The sequence below is a fragment of the Sminthopsis crassicaudata genome, chromosome 2 (genome assembly GCF_048593235.1).
Source record: "Sminthopsis crassicaudata isolate SCR6 chromosome 2, ASM4859323v1, whole genome shotgun sequence".
NCBI classification, from domain to species: domain Eukaryota; kingdom Metazoa; phylum Chordata; class Mammalia; order Dasyuromorphia; family Dasyuridae; genus Sminthopsis; species Sminthopsis crassicaudata.
Window position 1 is genome coordinate 654,537,219 of NC_133618.1, and position 24,826 is coordinate 654,562,044.

Consider the following 24,826-nt stretch of genomic DNA (forward strand, 5'->3'; position numbering starts at 1 on the left):
TGGTTCTAAATGCAGGTTTCTGCATGAGTCTGTTGTTACCCATTTCTTCATCTCCCCAATTAGACTGTAAGTTGATTGAGGGTAGGGACTGTATTTTCTATCTTGATTTATCTACCACAGGACCTGTACTTTAGATCTAAAGATTCACAACAAAGATTTTTGAATTAATGTAGATATAGATAGATAGATAGACAGATAGATAGACAGACAGACAGACAGACAGATAGATAGATAGATAGATAGATAGATAGATAGATAGATAGATAGATAGATAGATATCCTATCTGGTTTTTGCCACATATCCCAAAATCTAATCACCCTACCATTCTCTTCATAATGAGAATTCCCAGGTCAAACCATCTCTCTGTCTCTCTGTGTCTTTGTTGTCTCTAGCTCTCTGTCTCTGTCTCTTTCTGCTCCCTCCCTAATCAACATAATAAACAGTAGAATTAAGCGGCTATCCTTTAACTTGGTAAAGGAAGAAAATCAAAAGACCAGGCCAGCCCAGGTCAGAGCTAAAGAGAGGAAGCAGGAGGGAGGCAGGATGCCTCTCTCCAGAGGCACATTTTGTGCCTTTTACCTTGTGAAGTGGTAATTTGAAGTGTTTAAAACTTTTTTTTTTTGAAGAGGAGGGAGCAGGAAGAGTAATCTGCCCAAACTTGGCCTGAAGGGCTTTGGAAAAATCATTCAATTTAATTCAACAAACATTTGTCAAAGGCTTTTTAACTGAAAGACCTTGTACTGGATGCTTTACCATCTCCAATAAAAGGCCTATAATTATTCCCTCCCTCTCATCTACCCACCCAGGTGCTAGCAGATTTCCCCCTTCCCAGAAATTACTGTGTATATATATATGAGTACATACGAATATATTTGTGTGCATATATATATATATATATACATATATATATATATATATAGTTTTTAATTAGATGTATTTGTACTGTGTACATATTCCTTCCTCCCTTCTTTAGGAAAGGAATCTGTCTGGTTTTTGACACTTTGAAGGGTCCAGCCTGTGATATCTCCAGTCCTCTTGATTTACATCTTGCCACAAACCCTGTTGGCTTCCTAGAAGGTGAGACTGGTGCCTTTGCACAACTTTTCCTAACTTAAATCCAGTTTATTTGCACGTCATGGCATCATTTCTCTGATGCCATGATCCTCTTCAGCTATGAAGAACAACCAACAATAACAATCATGGTATATGGGTATATAGGGTCTTCCACTGAGCAAACTCACTTCCTCAGTCCAATTCTCTCAAATCTACAGTCTTAAAGAGTTGCACTGAAGGGTTAGTTGATTCACCCAGGATTACACAGCTAGTTTGTGTCAGAGACAGGGCTTAAACCAAGTCTTTTTGTCATAGATGCTAGCACTCCATCTACTATGCTCTGAATTAATAATAAGTGTTTGTTGAATGAATGAATGTATGAATGAATCAGATTTATTCCTCAGATACAAAGATGGCAGAGGAGAAGAGCAGGAAGAAGAGAAAAAGGAAGAGAAGAAGGAGAAGAGAAGGAAGGAAGGAAGGAAGGAAAGAAGGAAGGAAGGAAGGAAGGAAGGAAGGAAGGAAGGAAGGAAGGAAGGAAGGAAGGAAGGAAGGAAGGAAGGAAGGAAGGAAGGGAGGGAGGGAGAGAGAAAAGAAAGAAAGAAAGAAAGAAAGAAAGAAAGAAAGAAAGAAAGAAAGAAAGAAAGAAAGAAAGAAAGAAAGAAAGAAAGAAAGAAAGAAAGAAAGAAAGAAAGAAAGAAAGAAAGAAAGAAAGAAAGAAAGAAAGAAAGAAAGAAAGAAAGAAAGAAAGAAAGAAAGAAAGAAAGAAAGAAAGAAAGAAAGAAAGAAAGAAAGAAAGAAAGAAAGAAAGAAAGAAAGAAAGAAAGAAAGAAAGAAAGAAAGAAAGAAAGAAAGAAAGAAAGAAAGAAAGAAAGAAAGAAAGAAAGAAAGAAAGAAAGAAAGAAAGAAAGAAAGAAAGAAAGAAAGAAAGAAAGAAAGAAAGAAAGAAAGAAAGAAAGAAAGAGCAAAAGCAAAAGAAAAGAAAGGACAACACTGTCTCTGCAGTCAGGCCTGGAAGGATTCAAGAGGTATACAAATTTAATACAAAATTGAGTAGTGGAGGCAACGGGGAAATCCAGACAAGATAAATAAATTGGAAAATTTGAAGGAGGACACTTTCCATTTTGGTGCGGATATCAGGGCAGGAGGCGGATTGGAAAGTGGAGGTGCGGAAGACTAGGTGAGTCTCCTCAGGATAAAAGATTGCGGCTCCGAGCCAGAGGTTCTTGATGGGACCTTTGGTACTAGCCCGGGGTGGGGGTGGGAGTGCTGAGCCAGGATGTGGACCAGGGTGGGACATTAGAAATATAGGACTAGTCCAGTATCACCTTTACCACAATGGAGAGCTAGGGAGATGCGTTTAGACGTTAGTCTTATTTAACGACTCTGGAAAATTACCTCCCAGGTGGGATAGAAGGAGACTGCGAATTTAACTCCGAGCAGGGCAGCTGGGACTAGAGGTACTGGGCGGCCCCCAGTTGAGCCCAGGAGGAGGTACGGAGGTCCAAGGGAGGCGGGCTCAGAGGGCTGACTACTGGCGCCGAAGGGGAGGGCCCTGCTCGCGTCACAGAGCAGCACCCTCCCCTAGCGGAAGTGTCGCTGGTCCTTCTTCCCTCCTTCCAGCCTGCCGGCTTCCCCTCTTCCCTTCCTTGCCTTTCCCGGGTTTCCCCTCCCGGCTTGCCGGGTTCTCCGTACCCATTTGACCAGGGGCCCGGCGCCCTGTGGGGAGGGGAGAGAGGAAATCCTGCGGCGTGTGTGCCTCAGTGCGTCCGTGTGTCCATCTGTGGCCGGGTCTGACTCTACCTCCTTCCCTCTTCCCCTCTTCTCTCTGCGGCTTGGGCAGGAGCAGCCTCCAGGGAGATCCGCAGGTAAAGTCAAGGCAACTCCGAGGCCCACGTGTGGGTGTCTGGGCCGGGGCCTAAGGGGAAGTAGGATGATAGGTAGGGGATAGCCCTGGGGTCACTTTAATTCATTTGGTCGATTTTTTCCTCAGTAACGGAAATCAGGGAGAGAAGTAGTTGGGTTGGGGGAACGACCGCTAATCTGCACTCTGGGAGCTCTCTGGGTCTGTCTGTCTCTCTTGTTTCTTAGAGGGGGAAGCATCAGACAGAGAAGAGACTGAGGAGTTTGGGGCTTATTTATTTATTTATTTATTTATTTTTTAAATTTATGTTTAATACTCTTTTCCCGGTTCTAGCTGCAGCTGCTGAGCCCGCAGCCGGCTGTGTGCGTGTGTGTGCTTGTGCGTGTCTGTGTGTGTGTGTGCGTGCGTATGTGTGCTTGTGCGTGTGTGTGTGTGTGTGTGTGTGTGTGTGTGTGTGTGCGCGCAGTTGAAGGGAGGGAGTGTATAAAGGGGATCGTCCTGACTGGGTTGTTGGAAGGAGTTCGGGAAGGGCCCTGAAGCGACGGCGCTTCCTTAGGTCCCCAGTTCCCGAGGCCTAAGGTGGGGATAGGGGAATGACAGCGCCCGCCAGTCCGCAGCCTCTTGATTGAGGAATCAGAATCAATAAAGAATTGATTGAATGAAAGATGTTGGGTTATTATTGATGGCGCGGACGAGGGTGCTTTTCTTGGGGGCGGGGGGAGCGGGGTCAGACCTGACCCAGTCTCCAATACAGAGCTGGAAGCCGTATCGGGGAGTCCTGGGGTCCGCAGCCCCGTGGGGGCGCGGCCTGAAGCCGCACAAACTTCCTCCGTCGTCACTTTTCTTCGGTCCTCAGCCCCGAGTGAGGCCGTATATAGCTTTTGAGAATTTGGGGACCAAGGACGGTGTCTCTTTTCCCCCATCTCCTATTCATTGTTCAGTTTAGGGGCTTAGGAACCCCCACACACAACCCCTCTCCCTCCACACACATAACCCCCCTGCAGTCCGCTCCTCCTCCCCTCCCCCTGCGGTCTCCCCGGCGCTTTAAATAATGATATTTGCATGCAGGGAGCGATTCATAAATATGTCAGGGCGGGTGAAATATAGGCAACATTTCAAACTTTCTATTTAAAAAACATGAATTATGGCCGCGGAAAATGTGTTCCCATTTAAGGGCGATACGAAGTATTTGGTGTCTCGTCCCCGGGCCCATCCATCACGCAGACAATAAAGAGAGTTTTTCGCCCTGACACCCACGATTTATGGGCGCCCTTCTCTGCCCTCATCACTCAGCCGCCGCGGCCGCCCCCATGACAGGCACCGCAGAGATACCGCCGCCCCCCAGCCCTGCGCAGCTCTGCGCCCCCGCCCCGACCCGAGAGGAGCCGCTGCTGCCCGAGGACCCCCGGCCAGACTGCAGCCGACCCGCCTATTTTAAGCTCCCATCTCCTTTAAAAAGAAAATGAAATGAAAATGAAAAATACAGCATCCCCACTAGTTCTTTTGCTTTCCCTCCGCGACCTTCCCGAGGGGGAAAGCGCCCCTATCCCAGGAAGGAGAGGGGCTAGGTTGGGATGAGGGAAGAGGACTTCAAAGAGAAAGGGGGCCTGCCAAGACTGGGGAGGAGGGGGGCGGAAGGAAAGAATCCTAGGCTCTTCTGGGAGGCCAGAGCGAGGGCTGGGGATGGGGGAGAGCGGCTGCGTAAATCAGGGAGAAGGGCACCGCAGGCGGCTTTATTTTCTTAATCAGATATTTCTCGCTTTTCCTCTCTAGGACTCTCCATCCCGGAGAGATTTCAGCACCCGGGCCTTGGGGTTTGGGGAAGGGGCAGCCAGCGACTTTGGAAGGTTGGGGCAGAAAGAGGAAGGGAGGGACTGAGTCTGCGGCTCAGGTTTGGGCATTTCTCTTCAGACTACGAAGCAGAGAAGTTCTCTTGCGGTCTCCGATGAAGTTTCTTTCGTTTCGTGGGTTTAAGGAGGACACACAAAGCCATTTCTAAGGCGAATACAGAGCCTTCTTCCAGAGAAGCAAGAAACGCTGGGAGCTGCATCCCCCCCACCCCCTCCACACACAATCCCCCCATATACACACACAAGCTGATTGAGGGGCGCTAAGATTATTTCTCACTTTAAAAAAATTAGTGCATCCTCCCCCACAGATACACTCAAATACCAATGAATCTCGGCAATAAATGTCTATTGCAACCTTTCCCCCCCACTCCTAAGGACAGAAAAAAAAGGAAGCAAGAGAACGAAGAGAAAGAGAAGGCAAGGCAGAAGAGAGGGATATCTATGAATTTATTCCCGGCAGACTCTACCCGTGACCCCGGGTGACCAAACCCTTCCCAGAGTATCCATCCTGTCCCTCCCTTCCTCCCTCCGCTGCTCTTCCCCCCCCCCCACACACACACACTCCTATCACACACTCCCCGCGGATATCTCTCTTCCTGCCCGGCCCCGATGTCTTGCCAACGTTGTTTCTTTAAAAAGCTCTTCCCCAAACTCGGCTGGAAACTTACGAGGATGAGAAGGCAGGCTCAGGGGCTGAAAATCCAGAGTGGGCTTTGCTATTGTTGATTTCTGGTTTTATTTTTTTCCACTGGGGAGGTCAGGGCTTGATTTCCTTTTCACTGGCACGGATAAAAAACTGCCGAGCGATCCTTGTCCCGCCTCCCTCGAAGCCTGAGGCTGAGCCGGTGTGCTCTGCCCTGCTCTGCCGCCTGAGAAATTGTGAGCCCCGCGTCCTGAGCACGACTGCCTGATCTCTCTGCATCCGGGTCTGGGGAGAAAGCTAGAGCAAGAAATGGGAGATCTAGATTTATTCGGATAAACACACAACCCACTGCATTTAAATAGATACTTTATTTTAATAACTGACGTGATTAAACACAGCAAATGCCCGATTCCTAGGGAGAGTATGGAAATATAAATGATAAAATATAAATATGCATATACATGCCCAGATACAATATTAATTAAATAGGTCTAGGCATTTACATTCACGTATGACAGGCTCGCTCTGAACACACATAGAGGAGCATGGCTATAATATATCTTGAAAACTAAATTTATAACTAGATGGAAAAATATAACTAGATGGAAAAATCAGAATCTTGATAAAGAATCTTAATACCAACATTTTGTAGATAAAATAAATCTGGACTAGATACAGCCTCTAAATAAGACAACTAACTGCACGGGTTTAAAATATCCAGTTATTTAGATACTCTCTGAATGGGCAAAGAGATACAATATGTCTGGCTATATTAGTAGCGATGTTGCATCAGTGTGCACTATAATAAATTCAACTGTATAGATATCTATGTGAGGACAGATGTAGAATGAATGCAGCTCTATATATAACTAAGGGACGGCATGAATAGAATGTATATCTGGTTCAATGTCAACTATTTAAATGGTTTTCAGAGGATACTACACCTAGACGAATGATTTTCTATATGTCTTCATGCCTATAATAATCTGGCGACACCTAGAAGTGTATAATAGCATGGGTATATTATATTCGATATATCGAATAGATAGCATAAAATGTATTTCTACTTGAAAAATGCTAGCGAGTTATAGGGCTTTTAGACTCCTGAGAACTGGGAGAATAGCGCCTGTGAATTCTAGTCCACTCTGAAAAGTGGGGGGTTGAAGATCAGGGTGCAGACCTGAGAATCCTTCAAACTTCAGGCCCCATCTCTGCCCCCCTTCCCCAGCAAAAATCCCATCCAACCTCACACATTACTCTCAGGTAAAGAGAGTTTTTGACTCGGGCTTAGAAGAGTGACCAAGTCTTGGGGTCAGGGGCTTTGCAGCATATTTGGATTAGGGACTGAGAAAGTTGACAAACGAGCAGGTCGAGTTTGTGCTGGTGTTTGAAGGAAATGCTAGAACTCCTAAAGCGACACAAAGAGCATATTTAGCACTGCTTGGGGAAGTTAAGGCCCAGCCGGTATAAGTCTCTGTCCTAAATCTTGTATTTATTTTGTAAACGTTAAGTCCTCCTCACACTTTCACATAATCATCCCTGGTGGCTTAAGAATGACCAGCGAGAGACTAAAAACTCCGGAGACCAAAAAAAAAAAAACAACAACAACAACAAAAAACTCCAATAAAAAAGAAACACGTCAACGATATTAATATAATATCATTAAATAATAATTCAATAAATACTGCGACAAGACTTCTTAACCTTTCTATTCCGATCTTCTCCCCGCACACACTACAAGCAAGACCAAAGTCTTGCTTCCCTCCCACTTCCAGCCCCCAAGCACTGCTTTTGAAATAAATTCCGAATGGGGAAGACTTAGTGCATCCCTGGAAAACACACTGAGTTCCCGAATTCGGCTTTCCTGCGAGAGGAAGGAAAGCAAACAGGACTCTGAATATAATGCATTATCTGTGATGTATAAAACAGACTATTCTTAGACATATATGAGAGAGAGAAAAAAGATTAAATATTCTTTCTGTGGCAATCCAGGGAGATGAAGAAAGAGAGGGAAAGCGAGAAAGAAGGCAAAGAAATGAAAAAGAAGAAACTAGGAGGAAAAGGAAGAAAAAAAGGGAGGAGAAAGAGGGGAGGGGAAAAAAATACAGAAAAGTGCAAAAACAGACGAGGAAAGGGGGAAAGAGAGTGCAACCGAGGGGCGCGCCCAAGTGAGGGAGGAACAGCCAGGTCCCAAGGTCTTGTATTTTTTTTTTCTCCGCACACTCAACCCCTAGAGCGGAGGAAAGCTGTTGAGAGACCCCAGTACTGCCGATTGAACAGTTAAAACAATAGTTTAGTTCTCAGATCCAAAAACATCGCCAGGGCTGGACAAACTGACTCGGAATGGGTTGCTCGGTTATGGGCTTCCTCCATCTTCCTCTTCCTCCTCTTCCCAGGAGGACGCGAAGGGTGAGGGTGGGGGGTGGGGGTGGGGGTGGGGGTGGGGAGAGGCGCCGGTCCGGGATTTTTGGGCGCTCTGGGCCAGGGTTTCCAGCTCGCCGGGCCTGACCTGTCAAGCGGATTATCTTAGAGGGAGATTAATAGGGGAGGCGGGCTGCAATAATAATCGTTTTGTTTGATGTGACAACTCTGATAGGCGTTGATTTACTTACAAACTGATAGGCTTTTAATTGAGCGCCTCCCATCGAGCCCGAGATGAAAGGGAGCGGCATTGAAAGGCTGCCCGCCTGCCCTCCAGCCTCAATACTGATTAGCCATCTCGACAGTGAATAGTTCAAGGCGTTTTCAAACTTTTTTTTTCCTTCTGCTTCTCTCTCCCTTCTTCTTCTTCCTCCTCCTCCCCACTCTCCTCAAATATCTGCCAGCCCACTCCTTTTTCTGAGAAAACAAATCATTTCCATTGTGTGCAAATAAAATCGGCTTGACACCCCGGCCAATGGCTGGTACTGAGGGGGAAAGGAGAGTGTGCCCTGAAGCGAGGTAATTAATTTCTCCCCCCACCTCCATCCTCCAGTTCCCTTCTTTGGCTTCCCTCACACTTCGGCCTTTTTTGCTAGGTGCACTAGACTTCAGGACTCTCTTCCTAATTCCTTCCAAAATGATAGGTAAATCAGCGCGCCCCATTCTTGTCTTTTTTGTATGTTATTTTCTTAAAAGAAATTACACACAATATAGACACACAATATAATTCAGACCCACCGAGAAACATAGAAAGGCACCCAGCACAAAGAGACAACTGCTGCAGAGACCCATTGCTATAAAGGTACACATATTCTCTCTCTCTCTCTCTCTCTCTCTCTCTCTCTCTCTCTCTCTCTCTCTCTCTCTCTCTCTCTCTCTCTCTCTCTCTCTCACACACACACACACACACACACACACACACACACCACACACACACACGCTGAAGGGCCTAGGAATGTAGGAAGTCCTTTTCTCCACTCTGATTCCTTGTAGAGCTAGAAGGTCAAGGAATGTGGGAAGCAGGAGAGGGTCCTCGCATTTCTATGGAGTGAAAGAGATTAGAGTCAGTGTTTAACGAGGAAACAAGAAGAAATGACTGGAGCGAGGGGATAAAGGCAATCTCCCTCAGATGGAGAAATGAAGGGGTTAGGAATAGGAACGGTCCCCCGGAGTTCTCCCTAACTCGCAAAACTGCTGCCCCCTTCTCTTCTTCAGATCCCCATCACTGTACCCAAGACGCTCGTCTCATCCGTTCTCTCCCCCTCCCACTTCTAGTTCCCGGAGAGGCCAATACCCCTCCTTCTTCCCCTTCCCACAGTAGACTCCTCCTCACACCCCATTAATCTCCCAGCTCCGCTAGGGGAGGCCGGACAGAGACAGCGGGACCGGAGAGCTGTCCCTCAGTCCTGGGAGCCCAACAGCTGTTCCAGGCGGAGACACACAGACTCATGCAGACCTCACTCTCAGAAACACAGATACAGACCGACTCTCCGTAATCTGCCACAAATATTTAATCTCTCTCTCTCTCTCTCCTCTCTCTCTCTCTCTCTCTCTCTCTCTCTCTCTCTCTCTCTCTCTCTCTCTCTCTCTCTCTCTCGTATTCTCTCTCTCTCTCTCTCGTATAGGCACACAAACAGATGTACACGCGCGCCGACAATCACGCACTGGAGCTCAGGCAGGCATTCACAAACACACGTGGTGGAGACAAAAGTACACGCGCTACACGCCCTCTCGATTGCCTCAAAACTCTACCTAGGAAATTACCTAGCCTATAAAGTTTAGTAACGAGTTGGACGAGGTGGAGGAGAGGGAATTAAAAACAGAAAAAAGAAAGCGAAAGATTTAAAACTCACCATAGAAAGTTCTTGGTACCTTTGCGGTGTCTGTGAAAGGTTTTTGTTTTTGTTTTTTGTTTTGTGTGTGTGTGTGTGTGTGTGTGTGTGTGTGTGTGTGTGTGTGTGTATGTGTGTGAGAGAGAGAGAGAGAGACAGAGACAGAGACAGAGAGAGAGAGAGAGACAGAGAGAGAGACAGAGAGACAGAGACAGAGAGAGACAGAGACAGAGAGAGACAGAGACAGAGAGACAGAGACAGAGAGAGAGACCAGAGAGAGAGATAGGAGAGACAGAGAGACAGAGAGAGAGACAGAGAGAGAGAGACAGAGAGAGACAGAGACAGAGAGAGACAGAGACGAGAGAGAGAGAGAGAGAGAGAGAGAGAGAGAGAGAGAGAGAGAGAGAGAGAGAGAGAAAGAGAGAGAGAGAGAAAGAGAGAGAGAGAGAGAGAGAGAGAGAGCTGCTGGGAGGACAGGGCTGGGCCTGGATGCCTTCGGTACAGTAATCAGTCCAAAGTGAGAGCCCAGTTAGTAAAACATCCTACATCTTCTCCATTCTCACACTCATCCCCATCTCGGCTTTTCTCCACCGACCCTCTTCCTTCTCCTCTCTCAGCTCTACAGCACAACCATTTATCAAAGGAACTTGACAACAAAAGAAGAGCCTGGGGAGGAAAAGACGGGGGAGGGGAGAATCAAAGTCTTTCCAGTCGCTGGGGGGGAGAGGGGGAAGGGAGGGGTGTGAATGAAGGCCGGAGGAAGAGAAAGCTCTTCTGCTTTCCCTCCTCTAGTTTCAGTAAGTTTCCCGAGGTGACCTCGCATGTCCCTCCAGAGGCCATCAAAGCCTTGAGAAATCACACATAGGAATGGCTAAGTTTAGGTATATAAAGAAAGCCGTGTACATCAGCTCACTCCGTTCCTTCGCTCCCAACCTCCATTCCAAACGCCAAGAGCCACAGTAAACAGGGAGGAAATGCTGGAGTCTCTCACCAGAACTGTCAGCGTTCTTTCGTAGTCTGGAAGAACGTAGTCCCCCTAGACCAGTGCGACTTACACCCCATCCCGTCTCCCGGCAGGTCACTAACCCGAAGAGCTTCGGAAAAACGTGTCTGCAAGCAATCAATTCATTCTCCAGAGAGAGACATTCTATGACTGAAGGGAAAAGGAGAGGCGAGACAGGGACCTGAAAACTTCTTAGCAGCTGAAAGGGACCCGGGACGCTAACTCTCTCCCTAACGACCCTTTTCTATCCACAATTGACTTGTCAAGATGCGGCGGAAAACTAGACGGGGTGATCGTGTAAGGGAATGAAAGGGACCCACTCATAAAGTCCTCCAGGACCCTTCATTTTCAGCCCTCTGGGAATAGTGTTTTATGGGGCGCGGCTCCGAGTTTGTGGCCCAGAAGCCTAAATGGACAGAGTGCTTCCTTCCATCTTATGCTTGGAACCAGGACGTGGAGGTGCGGGAGGGGGAAAGGGTGGGGAGAGATGTCAGGGTCAATCCACCACTGCCTCACTCCTGAACTTGCTACCCCATGACGTAGACTGAGAAGAAATCTCCCCAGTTAGAAAGCTCCCCTTCCCCAGAACCCCCGCTCTCCAGAAATGAAGGCTCTAAAGAGAAGGTGCGAAGGCCCCTCTGCGCCCTCTTCAGCGCTCGGAGATCGAACGCGCAGTTTACTCTTACGATTTATTTTCCTGAAACAGAACATCTTTTTTTCTTCTCAGTCTTTTCTCTCCACCCGTGAACACCCCCCCCCCCATCCGCCCTGTTTCCATTAAGCGCCCGCGACTGCTTTCCTTTTCCCCTCCTCCGGTTCCCTTTCGGTCTCTTCCTCTCTGTCTCTGTCTCTCTCCCTCTCCCTCTTTTTCTCTTCAAGTCGCACCCGCCTTGTAATCAGCAACAAAAGCTGACATAAATCACGGGCGGATTGACAAGAGCTGACAAATAACTGATTGATTGCGGTCGAGGAACATTGACAATTGATGGAGGGGTGGAGATGCCCGAAGGGGGGAGGGAGGGGGACAGGCAGAAGGGGGGGCGGAATGTGTAACATAGGAAACATGTGATCCCCGCGCTTCCCCCAATCTGGGCTCCCCAGACTGTCACATGGATAGGATAAGGGAGGGGAGTTGGAGTGGGCAAGGCCAGGAGAACCCACCGCCGCCGCAGCAGCAGCCATAGCTCCTGGTTTCTCTGGCGCGGAGCCTCGAGAAATTACAGGCGGGCGGGTCTTCTCACAGCGCCCTGCTCACATAGCCAGTATTTTCCCTTTTATCTGGGACCTTGGCGCGCTCTGCTAGGTCAGGAGAAGAGCGTCTTTGCTCCTGGTCTCCCCTGGAGATCCTACTGACCGAGCTATAGGATTCACAAACGGGCTCTTTCTTAAGGACCTTGCTCCTGCTCTTCCCGTCCCCGTCCCGCCCCGGGCCCTGCTCTCGATTCCAGTTTGTTTCCGAGCGAGAAAAAAGGGGAAGAAAGGAGAAAACGAGTGAGGCGGCCGACTGCAAACGGAAAATAAATCCCGTCCCGTCCTCCCAGCAAAAACAAGGGAGGGGATGGGGAGGGGGAGCTGGCAGGAGGGAGCTGCCCATTAAAACCAGTGCGGAGAGTCCCGGCGGCGGCGGCGGCGGCGGCGCGAGGCGCGTCACATCCCTTTGACCCTCCAATCACCTCGGGCTCCCATTTGATTGGAAGGCGGCAAAGGCTTTAATCTCCCCCTAGATGCAGCTGCTTTTGAAGTGAGTTTCTTCCGCCAGAGCCCCGTCTGGACGGGCAGCAGTTCACATCGCACCCCGAGCGCAGCGCTGGGCGGCGGGTCGGAGCGGAGCGCGGCGCAGGGGCGCAGCCAGTGGCTCCCGGAGAGCTGAGCGGCTCCACATCCCGGCAGCGGCGGCGGCGCCTCCCGCCCAGCCACGGCTCTTCTCCGGGGGCCCCCCAGGATTATTCGCTTCTTGCCCGAGGCGCCGAGAAGGCGCACTGGACGCCCGCGGCGGCCGCTCCACCTCTTTCCCTGCCTCCTCCTCCTCCCGCGTCTCCTCCTCCTGCTCCCCGGGCGAGCGCGCAGCCCCGAGCCCGCCCCGCGCCTCCCGGAGCCCTCCCCCCGCTGCTCCCATGCGCGCGGGTGGGTCATGAGCACAGCGCCCTCGCTTTCTGCCCTGAGAAGTAGTAAGCACAGCGGCGGCGGCGGCGGAGGCGGCGGCGGCAGCGGTGGCGGCGGCGGCGCGGACCCCGCCTGGACCAGCGTGCTTTCTGGAAATATCTCTGGCGCCGGCCCCGGCCCCGGCTCGTCCTCGGCCGGTCACACCAAACCTTTCCTTCACGCCGTGCCCCCCTCGGATCCTCTCCGCCAGGCGAACCGCCTGCCCATCAAGGTGCTGAAGATGTTGACGGCGCGGACGGGGCACATCTTACACCCAGAGTACCTGCAGCCTCTGCCTTCCACTCCTGTCAGTCCCATCGAGGTGAGCCCCCTCCCCCTGTCCTCTCGCCCCTTCTTTATCCTCCTCCTCGAGATCGTTCCAGGCACCGATACTGGAGCCATGGCCCGCGGGGTTTCGTTCTCTCTGGAACGGTGATTGGGGGGGGGGGGCGTCCGAGTGATTCAGCTCCCCTGGGAGACAGTCTTCCGCAGCTGGAAACTGGGTCGGAGAATGGGAGTGAGGCGCGGGAGTCGGGGTGGGAAAGGTTTAAATGGACAGGCACTAGGAGGCCAACTTGTCCCCCCGTCCCCGCTTTCGCCGTCCTCCCACCGCCACCTCGGCTTTTCCGTGTCTCGGGCGGGAGAGGATGGGGAGTCCGGTAGGTTCAGAAAACACTGAGGGCCCGATACGGGCTGGTAATTGTAAATAGCCTCCGAGGCTCAGCCCGCCCGAAACCTCCCCTCCACCGCGCTCCCCCCCCCCCACGGGAGTAATGATCGGGTACAGTCGTATGCAGAAAATCACATTTTGAGTTTTTGCAAATTTAATTAGCGTCACCGTAGAATTAAAAAAAAAAAAAAAAGGCTGTGGGGGGCGACTATGTTGAGAGTAAATGATGGCCGCACCTTTTGCTAGAGTAGAGTTTCTCGGGATGGGAGTGGGGGTAAGAGGGTCTCTTAATGCCCCTCCCGGGTAACTCCGAAGGCTCCGCGTGTCTCAGGAGGACAGAGGGCCCCAGAGGGTTGGGGCCCAGGAATGGCCGTGTAAGAACTAAAGATCCTAAAGGTCTCCTCTCTTTCTTTCTCTTGTTTCCCTTCCCGTCTGACCCCCGCAGCTCGATGCAAAGAAGAGTCCACTGGCGCTGTTGGCCCAGACGTGCTCCCAGATCGGAAAGCCTGACCCGTCGCCCTCCTCCAAATTGTCCTCGGTGGCCTCCAACGGGGGCGGTGCCGGGGGTGGCGGCGGCGGCGGTGCCGGGAGCGACAAAGACGCCAAATCGGGCCCCCTAAAACTAAGCGACATTGGGGTCGAGGACAAGTCGAGCTTTAAGCCCTACTCCAAACCTGGCGCGGATAAGAAGGAGCCGGGAGGCGGCGGCGGCGGAGGAGGAGGCGGCGGGGGCGGGGGCGGCGGCGGCGGCAGCGGCGGCGGCGGGGTCTCGGCGGAGAAGTCGGGATTCCGAGTACCGAGCGCCACCTGCCAGCCATTCACGCCCAGGACAGGCAGCCCGAGCTCCAGCGCCTCTGCCTGCTCGCCTGGAGGGATGCTCCCCTCTTCGGGAGGGGGCCCCGAGGGCAAGGATGACAAGAAGGACCCGGAAGGAGCCGGTGGCAGTGGCAAAGGGTCTGGTGGCTCTTCGGGAGACGGAGGCCCGAGCGGGCTGGCTCACGGCCGGATTAGCTGTGGGGGGATTAATGTGGACGTGAACCAACACTCCGACGGGGGTCCCGGGAGCAAGTCCCTGGGCTCAGACTGCGGCAGCTCTGGCTCCAGTTCAGGTTCCGGCAGCGTCCCGACCTCCTCGTCGGTTCTGGGTTCCGGGCTAGTGGCCCCAGTGTCCCCATATAAGCCGGGCCAGACGGTCTTTCCCCTGCCCCCCGCGGGCATGACTTATCCTGGCAGTTTAGCCGGGGCCTACGCGGGCTACCCTCCCCAGTTCCTACCACATGGGGTGGCCCTGGATCCCACCAAGCCAGGGAGCCTAGTGGGAGCACAACTGGCCGCTGCTGCCGCCGGCTCCCTGGGATGCAGCAAACCAGCTGGCTCTAGCCCCCTGGCAGGGGCGTCTCCTCCTTCCGTGATGACTGCGAGTTTGTGCCGGGACCCCTACTGCCTCAGCTACCATTGCGCCAGCCATCTCGCCGGGGCAGCTGCAGCCAGTGCCTCCTGCGCCCACGACCCTGCAGCCGCTGCCGCGGCTCTCAAGTCCGGATACCCGTTGGTGTACCCCACGCACCCTCTCCACGGGGTCCACTCGTCGCTGACTGCCGCGGCTGCGGCGGGGGCCACTCCGCCCTCGTTGGCCGGCCACCCTCTTTACCCTTACGGCTTCATGCTCCCTAACGACCCGCTGCCCCACATCTGCAACTGGGTGTCAGCAAATGGGCCCTGCGACAAACGGTTCGCCACGTCGGAGGAGCTGCTGAGTCACTTGAGGACGCACACGGCCTTCCCAGGGACGGACAAACTGCTGTCCGGCTATCCCAGCTCCTCCTCCCTCGCCAGCGCAGCTGCTGCGGCAATGGCCTGCCATATGCACATTCCCACCTCGGGAGCTCCGGGAAGCCCCGGGACCCTGGCCCTGCGTAGCCCCCACCACGCGCTGGGACTGAGCAGCCGCTACCACCCCTACTCCAAGAGCCCTCTCCCTACTCCCGGCGCCCCAGTGCCGGTGCCGGCTGCCACCGGACCCTATTACTCCCCTTACGCCCTCTACGGACAGAGACTTACCACAGCTTCGGCGCTGGGCTATCAGTGAGGGGGGTGGGGAAGGGCTGGGAGGGAAAGAAGTTGGGGTGGGGTGGACTAGGGGAGGGTTTTTTGGGGGAGGGGAGAAACCAGGGAAAGGGGGGAATTTTGGGGGGAGGGATGGGACGGGGGCCCGAAGGCATACAGATTACCCAACAGCGTGGGGAAGATGGGGCAAGAGAGGAAAAAAAATATCCAGTATATATATCTAATCCAGCAACAGAGATCCGATAAACACCCCTCTTTCCTCACTTCTCTCCTCTCCTAAACTTTATAAAAGTTGAAAAATATCCTTTGACTTTTTATAGAAAAAAAAATTGAGAAAAGTGTTCATCTGAGGACTGCATCGGAGGGCACAGGTATTTATTTATGTTAGCTCCAAGCGGACCCGTGGTTCAGAAGTGCATTATTTAGCTCAAGCTCCATAGGTTTAAAGGAGGAGGAGAAAAATTTTAAAACTCGAAGGAAAAAAAAAATGGAACCCCCCTCCCCCCTTGTAGATTATGAATAAAAAAAAAAAACCACCACAGAACTAGAGGTCTTCTCTTTAATGTTACTTTAAAATTGCTATGATTGTATTGTACGTTCTTATTTAATGTCTGATGGAAACGACAAATTTACATGCATGTTTGTTACTAAAAGAAAAAAAAACAACTCGCAATTTGTCAGCTCTGGTTTCAAATTGCAATTATTTTTAAGGTGTATACCATTGAAAGAGAATGGGTATTTTTTTGTATGTATTCTGGAAGAAAAAAAAAAAGAAAAAACAATTCTATTCCAAACCTCATTTGCCTTATTTTGTTCTTTGAAAGGAACACTTAACTATTTTTAATTTTTAAGTCCACCCGCTGAGAAGGGGACAAGTAAGGTTTACGTCATGTACTAAAATAATAGACAATGTATCGCTTTAAAGATTAAAATTCCGTATATTTAATGTATTAAAAGGTTCTACTTATCTTTTTTTTTTTCTTTTCTTTTCTTTTTTTTTTTTTTAATAGAGAAGAGCGAGGGGGGAGGCTTGACTCTAATCTGTTTGCAGTCTCCCAGCTCATCCTTTTCTGGGGACTGGGTTAAATTCTTCATTTTGTTTTGTTTTTGTAAATTTGTGGTGGTGGGAGGGGGCAGCAGTTTTAGGGTGGGGGAGAGTAAACTTAAATTTGGAAGGGGAATGCTCTTATCTGTTTATTTCGTTTTGATTTTTTTTTTCTCCTGCAGCCAGTGTGGTGAGAAAATATTCCAGTTTATTTTCCTTCGCGTATTATTTATTTATTTTTAATTTCGTGGTTCCATTTTCCGGAAAGGATCTGAGGCTGCATGCATTCAATGGCTTTTCTCTCTTAGGAAATAAGGGCAACCGCTCCCTTTCTCCTTCCATTCTCCCAATCTCTGGGACAACTAGCCCCGAGCAAAGGTTTGGGGAAAGTGCGGGGAAAAAATTATAGAGAATCTTCTCCCGCCTCCCACGGGAAAATGTGTCCTTGCCTTTTTTTCTCCTGCGTGGGAACCCAGAGGGACTTCGCTGCACTTAATCAAGACTTTTCCTCTCCCTTTCCTTCCCAACAACTTTTACGACTCACCACTTAGCCTGGCCGGGACTCGCGCCCTTGTGTATAATATCCGGGCTCCAGCCCGTCTCTTTCTGCTGAGCGAACTGGACTTCCCAATCTCTGCTTGGGGAGAAACTTGCTGCCCTGGCTGCGGGAATCGCTGGCCGAGATTGGGACGCAGGGACCGGGGACGCTTCTAAGCTCAGAAAAAGGAAGCCGCTCCTCTGCACGTCTTCCCCGATCGGGTCTAGTCTAGGTCACCTGGGGAGGGGGCAAGGGATGGGCCCTAAGATCCACTACTCCCGGCGGGCTTCCCAAGGGTTAAGCAGATTGGCTTATGAACGGGAGTACCCTCGAAGCGCACCGGGGTGGCGGGTTCTCCGTCTTGTCGGGGATCCCAATGAGAGCTCGAGGGAAACTGAGCCTAGAGAATTCAAATGGAAAAACCGGGGGGGAATTGAGCAACAAAGCGGCTTTCCAGGTGAGAGCCGTGTTCTCCCGTCCCCTGCTTGGCGGTTCGGGGCGCGCCGCCCCCCGGGTGCACCTCCAGGTGCTTTGCTTCAGGCTGTCTCTGGAAGTTCGGAGCGGGAGAAGCGGGAGGGAGAGAAGAGGAGAAAGCCCGCGGGGTTCCAAGCCCGGGATCCCAGCAGTCTCTCCGCAGTCTTGGCCGTTCTCCGTTCAGTCTGGTCTTCTGCCCCGCGAGCTCACAGGGTACTCCGCCCCGCCCGGAGCTCTTGCTTAGGAGTCAAAGGATGAAGAGAGCGGGAGAGGAGCTGTCCCGCGGAGGATTTCGGGCCTTTGTAGGGTACAAGAGCTATTCCGGCTACTAATGTTGTTACTTCTTATTTGTGATTTTCCTCCCACCCTCCCCTCGCAGCGCTCCTTGCCTTTTTCCCGGCTTGGACGTAAATCTCCCCGCTTGCTTCTCCCGGAGGCCGCTGCCCCCTGGGGCCCTGAGCGCCCTCTTGCTTTCAGCCCTTGCTCGGATCCTGAGCCCCTGGGCTTGGACGGCTAACTTCTTGGGGGAAGCTCAGCGAGGTCCGCGAGCAGATAGAAAGCACTCTACGGAACCAGGGGCGAGACTCAGGGCACTGAAGGGTTCGAGCAACAAACGTCGCCTGGAACCAGGATGCCACCGCCGGGCGATCTGAGTTTTCTCGGGCGTTTTCTTAATTTGGCGGAAGAAACTGGGTCTCCGGGTGGCCTGGAGTCCTAGTGAACTCTAACCTTTACTAAGAAAAAGAAGTTATTTTGTCACCCTTTTAATCCCTCTTCCCAAACGGATCCCATACTGAACGCGGGTGAGGGAGAGGAAATTCAGTTAAATGCTAAATTCTGGACCAGGGCCTCAGCTTCAGCCAGTTCGGGGGCGGAGAACGCCATACGAGAGAAAAGAGACTGTGTCCTCTTTTAGGAACAAAGATGACCTTTCACTCCTTTCATCCACCTCCTTCCTGCTCACACTGACCCTCAAGTACGACGTTCGCTTAGAATTCTTCTTTATTCCTCTTTTTCCTGGGGGTCTCAGAAAGGGGACCGTGGAAAATTCCTTTGCACCCCTCGAACCTCCTCCCCAGATTTCACTGCTGTAATGGTCAAGTCGGGGCAAGAGTCAGGGGTCACGTCTCTCTCCCTCACACTCAGTAGGCCCTTCGAATGTCCCTTCTATATTATTATTATTATTGTTATTATTATTATTATTATTATTATTATTATTAGTGACCAATGGTATTTTATGACATTTCAAACCTGACAAATACTGCCCACCACCACCTGGGTGATAAGCGTTTGTGGCTGAAAACTAGGGGACGGAGGAAAGAACCAAGGGGTGCCCCGACGTGGAGTGCGAAAATTAAGATCCAGGCGGAAAGGAATAGAGGCATCGTGTGCGTGTGTGGATGTGTGTGCGTGGCCAGTCCGTAATGGAGGCTTGCTCCCAGAGCAGGGGTAAGGGGTTTGGAGGAAGCTGAAGAGAATGAAAAGTCTCTGTTCCCGTCCCCGTCCCGCCTCCCCTTGCCCCCCTCCCCCTTTCCTCCTCCAGTCTCTGCTGTTGGATTCCAGGGATGCGCCGGCCTTTGGAGCTTTTAAGTCTAGGTTTCGGGAGCCGATTTTGGCCACCAGGCGGCGCTGCGGAATCCGGCAGAAAACAAGCAAATCAGTTAGTGAACAGTGCTGGAGCTGGAAAGCCTAGAGCCAGCTCTTTTTCTCCCCTCCTGAGGTTAGGAGAGACTCCTCCAGCTCTGAGCTACTTCAGAGGATCATGGCCAAACAGGAGGTTCTTTTTTTCCCCTTCCTGCTGGTCATAATCCTCCCTCCTTCAACTCTCCCCTATTTACGTCCGTTCGCCCTCTTTCCTCTCCTGTGTCTCTCCCTTCCCTCGTCTCTCTGGCTCATCTTTTTCAGGGTGACAGCCCCTCTTCCTAAACTCCCCGCACCTCCATACAACAGCCCAAGGGAAAGGAAGGGAGAGAAGCGAGATACGGGGGAAACGGGATCAGGCAGGGGGAACTTTATTCAGTCTAGAGAGCCCAAAGCTGGTTCCTTGATAAAGATGTCTCAATATCCGTCTGTCGAAGTTTACCGTCTGTGGCTCTGTCTGTTTCTCCTTATCTCTGTTAGTCTCTGGGAGTTTCTGTAGGGGCTCCCCACTTAACTAGGTTCTAATCTTCCAGTTTTTTCTACAAGTCAGTACTGGGTATGGACAAAGTAGGCAGCAGATGAGTGAGAGAGGGAAGAGGATCCTATTATTGTTCTGTATAAATTCATATATTCTTAATACTAGAAAATGATGAACTGTGTGGTACATAGGTATTTTTTCCTAAGTCATTTTATGATGCCTTAGGATCAGGGGGAAAGGCTCCCCTTCCCCACCTCCTTTTTAAAACCTTGTTTAGGATTTGCAGCTGCTTTATTCTGCTCACCAGCCCTTCCCATATTCAGGTAGAAGAATGAGCTGAAGTGGGGAGGATAGTAACAGGGAAATGAAGAGGTGAGGAGGAAAATAAGCTTCAGCCATTAGAAAAAGCTGTGCAGGATTCCAAAACTTCACCTTTCCCTACTTTTTCTTTCTAATGAGCTTCACTGTCCTTCTAACAATAGGCAACATCATTCAGTATCCTTCAGATCTGAGACTTGGTCCTGACTCTTTGGGGGAAAAAAATCTAGACCTAAGGCCCTGTGTCAGAAGAAGCCACCAGTGTCCCCTAAATTCTTTGAAATAAGTGAACAAATGATGATCATATTTGCAATACGCAGACACAAATGTGCATACAGGAATATACTAATGAATACACACATGAATAAAATACCATGTAGAACATATATGAATGTGTCATCTAATCATCTGTAAAATAAAGGGGTCACATTAGACATTTTCTGAGGTCCCTTCCAGTCCTAAATGTATTATCCTATCATATTGTACTTTAAGTGAGAAAAGACAGATGTAAAAAATTCTCTCATTGGATAGCTTTGGGAAATCTGCAGAAAACTAAACAAAGAGTGAATGACATTGTCAGTTCCTACATGTGTGATGTTCAAGGCTTTTGTGTACTGCATGTCACAGAGTAGCATAAGACCAATTAATGGGATGGTGGTGCTCTCAGAACAGAAAAAATCCCAAGGCTGATGGGGTTCTGTAGACAATTGGCCCACCTATTTGCTTTCATACATAATTTTCTCTAGATCCCTGAGGGATGGGGCTTTTCTGTTTGCACTTCCTAGAGAAGGAGGCCCCACAGCCTCCCATGGCCATCTGCTCCACTGTCTCATGCCTCTCAAGGATTGGAAGTTCTTCTGTTTGCCTAACCTAAATAACTTCTGCTATAATTCAAGACAGATATATGTAACTAAAAAATATTCGAAGGGCCTGATTGTGTTCTGCATTGTGGGAGCTATAAAAAATCCTCATTTTTATTCCTTTTTTGAATAGAGATAGAGAATAGCTGCTAATAGGCTTCCTCAATCATGTGCAGATACTATATATGGTTATTTATAGGAGAAAAATTGGGAATCTCTTTGTCTAGCTCATTGTATAGGTGACCTTTCTGTGGTAAACCCTGAAAAGGCCTTGGAGCCCAGTGACTATTATTCCAGTTCATTGGGGTGCAGGGATGATACCAAGAACCACTCAGGAAGGCAGTATTTCAACAACATTTCATAATAACAATTGATATTTTTATGATATTTTAAAGTTTGTAAAGTTCTTTATGTTATTTAATCTTCACAGTCACTCTATGAAAGAGAAGTGCTATTATTATTTCCATTTTATAGATGAGGGAATTTAATCTGAGAGAGGTTAAGTAATTTGCCTGGGGTCACACAGTTAGTATGTATGGGATGCAGCATTTGAACTGTATTCCTGACTCCAATTCCAATATTCTATCTATTGCGCCACCTAGCTGCCCATAAGTTTTACCAGCATTATACTCGTTTACAGATGAGAAAATAGAAACTTAAGGGAGATTAAATATACTGCTTTTTACCATACAACTCATAAGGATAACAAATAAGATTTGGACACATATTTCTTCTGACTCCAAATCCATCTCTTTTCCCCTGTGCCCACTTTCATTATACCAATTCTTCCCTTCTCCCCCCATACCAAGAAAAGACAGTGATTCCTTATTGTTCAGTGGGTCAAATTCAGACTCTTCAGTCTGGCACTTAGCACCCTCCAAGTGGCTCGCTTTTACCCATGCATCTTCATCTCTAAGCAATCTGTGCAATGTTCTGGCCATAATATCTCTCAAAAATCTCCCAGAACATGTTCCCGGGAAGATAAGATAATTGGCTCAGGGTATTAGAATTGTCAGAGACCTTAGAAATCACCTAAATCTAACATACTGTTCACCACTTGATAAACAAGCATTTATTAATCACCTAATATGTATCAAGTACTAGGGAATACTGCTACAGAGAAAAAAATTAAATAATTCCTGCCTTCAAAACGATTCCATTTCACCAAAGGAGACAACATGTACCTGGATTAGTATATGTGAAAAAATACAAGGCAATTTGCTTAGAAGAGACACTAGCAGCTGAAGGATGAGAAAAGGCCTTATGTAGAAGGTAGCAAATGAGATGAGTTTCAAAGAACAGATTGTAAAGGGCAGACATGAGGAGGACAGTGAATTCTAGGCAGGTGGGACAACCTGTACAAAAGTGTGGTGGTGGGAGATGGAGCATCCTATGTGAGAGCAAGGCTTGGTCAACATGGATTCTATCCTTATGGGAAATTGGCCCCTGACCTCCAGGGAGGGTGCCAAATACAATTTATGACTTTTTCAGTTGTCTTCCTGCAACTCGGTGCACTAGGAGAAACACATTAGTTAGAATGATGTCAGATTACATTTCCTTTCTTACTGAGAAGCATCTCCTCTCCACTACATGTTAATCTTTCTCTTACATGGCATTCCCACTTCCTGATGTACTGGTGGTTAGTTCTTCTGGGTAAATCTCATTTCTCTAAGCAGATTATAAACTTAAGGACAGGGACAAAATTTACAATGTTGTTGGCAACTTCTCTATAGTAGTATGTAAATGAATCTAAGATTACCCTTTGCTGATAAAGGACTAAGATTATTTTGGTCTTTAGTAATATACTTCATCCATACATAGTTGTAGTCAAAAAGACATTCATAATAGTATATGATTCAGGGTAAACATCCCCACTATTGAAAAAGAATTCAGGAAGACCTGAATTCAAATCTGACCTCAGACACTAGCTGTGTAAGCCAGGGCAAGTCATTTCCTCTATAAAATGGGGATATTTGTGAGAATCAAATAAGAATTATTATCTGTAAAGGGCCTAGCAAACTTTGTGGCACATAATAGGTACTTGTTTTCTTCCTTTCTTTTTTTCTTTCATTCCTTCTTCCCTTTTTCCTTTCTTCCTTTTTTTCTTCTCTTCCTCCTTCCTTCTTTCTTTCCTCCCTTCCAATGGTGAAGCAAGAGCATCATTTTCTTTACAATTTTCCTAAATTAATAATGTCACCAAAATCATTTTGTATACACATTAAGTTTTCCATATATGCTTGGAGAACAGAAAGGGAAGATCAGAAGGGAAATTAGCCTGGTCACCTGGGTGATGTTATTTTCAGTGAGAGTGGGAGAAAAGGGTCTTCTAATGTCATTAATAATTCCCCCCTCCCCATGTTGGGTCATATATAGTAAAGGGGACAGGAAAGAATTTGGATACACATGGACTACACTTACCTATATCCTTATATTTAGTATACATGGGAAGCATATGCTTTGGATTAAGGACTGAGGAGGAACAGGAAGCAAGATCATAATTTACAAGATCCATCAGAGATACCTGGCATTCAGTTTCCCCAAACACAATACATTTTAAAGGAAAATAATTGTTTTTGGTTTGTTTACTTGAGATTAACTATACTGCAAATTTCCACTTCCCTAGACAATCAAGATTTGATATATAAAAAAGCAAACTTCATCTGCAATAAAAGGAGTAGATTTCCCTGTCATTCCTTCTTGTGTTGAAGAGTTAGGACACCTATCTCGCTGAGACTTTGACAATATTGATGGACCCTCTATATGCCTCGGTTTCCTCAAGTACAAAAAAGTTTCCTCGAGTGATAATAATGACTATCCCACAGGGTTATTGTGAGGATAACATAAGATAATATTTTTGAATTGCCTGGTACATAATAGGGACTTACTAAATGCTTGTTCCCTTCCACCCTTATCCCCAATAATCCAGCATCTTTCCCAAGCAGGTATCCTGTTTCAGTGCCATCTCATGATCTTGAATTTATTAAAACAATTCTTGCAGAGCACAAGTTCTGAAGAATGCTACTTAGCTAGAAAGACTTCAAGTATGGGTTTGGTAAAGAATCAGTGATATATCATATATTTATCATATATATTATATCATACATATGATATATTTGTCATATATGATTTATCAATTCAACTCTGTTGAACTGGGTCCCAGGAATTTATAAAGATTGTTTACTAAAGCACATAGTGGTTATAATCTCTGTTAGTGGTGGTAGAAGTAAGCTCCTTGAGGATAGAGACTTTCATTTTTTTTCTTCATGTTCCCTTGCAATAGTAAGTACTTAATAAATGCTTGTTGAGTGCTCTATTTGGCAACATATTCTTAAAAACTGGAAAAATACAGAGAAAATTAGCATAGTCTTTATGTAAGGATACAGACAAATTTGTAGTATTATATTTATGTATACATTCATATACAATTTTACATATTATATAATTGTAATATTGTAAATATAGAATAAACAAATAAATTAATAACATGTATGAATGAATGAATTAAAGTTTGTTCACTGATAAAACCACTAGACTTTTGAAATATTGAAGAATGTAGTACAGGTAACATGGAAGACATGAAAGAGTATTTCAAGTAACTATCTACTGATGTGGACTAAGTAGAAGATTCTGACTTCATTCATATAAGAATTCTGGTTTTCTTCCTCAATCCCACTTCACCCAAATGGCAACATGTACAGCTCTTCAGGTCCTTCCATGTCCTCAGGAAAAGAAACAAAAGGAGCATTTTCCTCTTCCCCACTTCTGAGGATAAGCCATCTTGCCCTTTGTAGGATTAGTCCATTTCCAGTTATTTGAGATGAGTCCAAGTCCCAGACAGAATTCATTGTGGCAATACACATTCCATACCATGAAGACAGATCAGACTCTAGGGTTTTCTAAGGTTAAAAAATATTTAAAACAAATTT

The 24,826-nt window shown here is 48.2% G+C and overlaps 1 protein-coding gene and 1 non-coding gene across 2 annotated transcripts; both read left to right on the plus strand.

Annotated features, from left to right (window-relative positions):
- The first annotated feature begins 12,351 nt into the window (after window positions 1–12,351).
- ZNF503 (zinc finger protein 503) lies at window positions 12,352–15,588 on the plus strand. Its single transcript, XM_074296749.1, has 2 exons — window positions 12,352–13,131; window positions 13,925–15,588. Exons 1-2 carry the CDS (start codon window positions 12,799–12,801, stop codon window positions 15,566–15,568), a joined length of 1,977 nt encoding a protein of 658 aa, XP_074152850.1. The 5' UTR covers window positions 12,352–12,798; the 3' UTR covers window positions 15,569–15,588.
- An 8,617-nt stretch (window positions 15,589–24,205) lies between these two features.
- On the plus strand, window positions 24,206–24,309 carry LOC141559223 (U6 spliceosomal RNA). Its single transcript, XR_012487291.1, has one exon. It is a non-coding gene; the product is annotated as a U6 spliceosomal RNA (small nuclear RNA).
- Window positions 24,310–24,826: the final 517 nt, after the last annotated feature.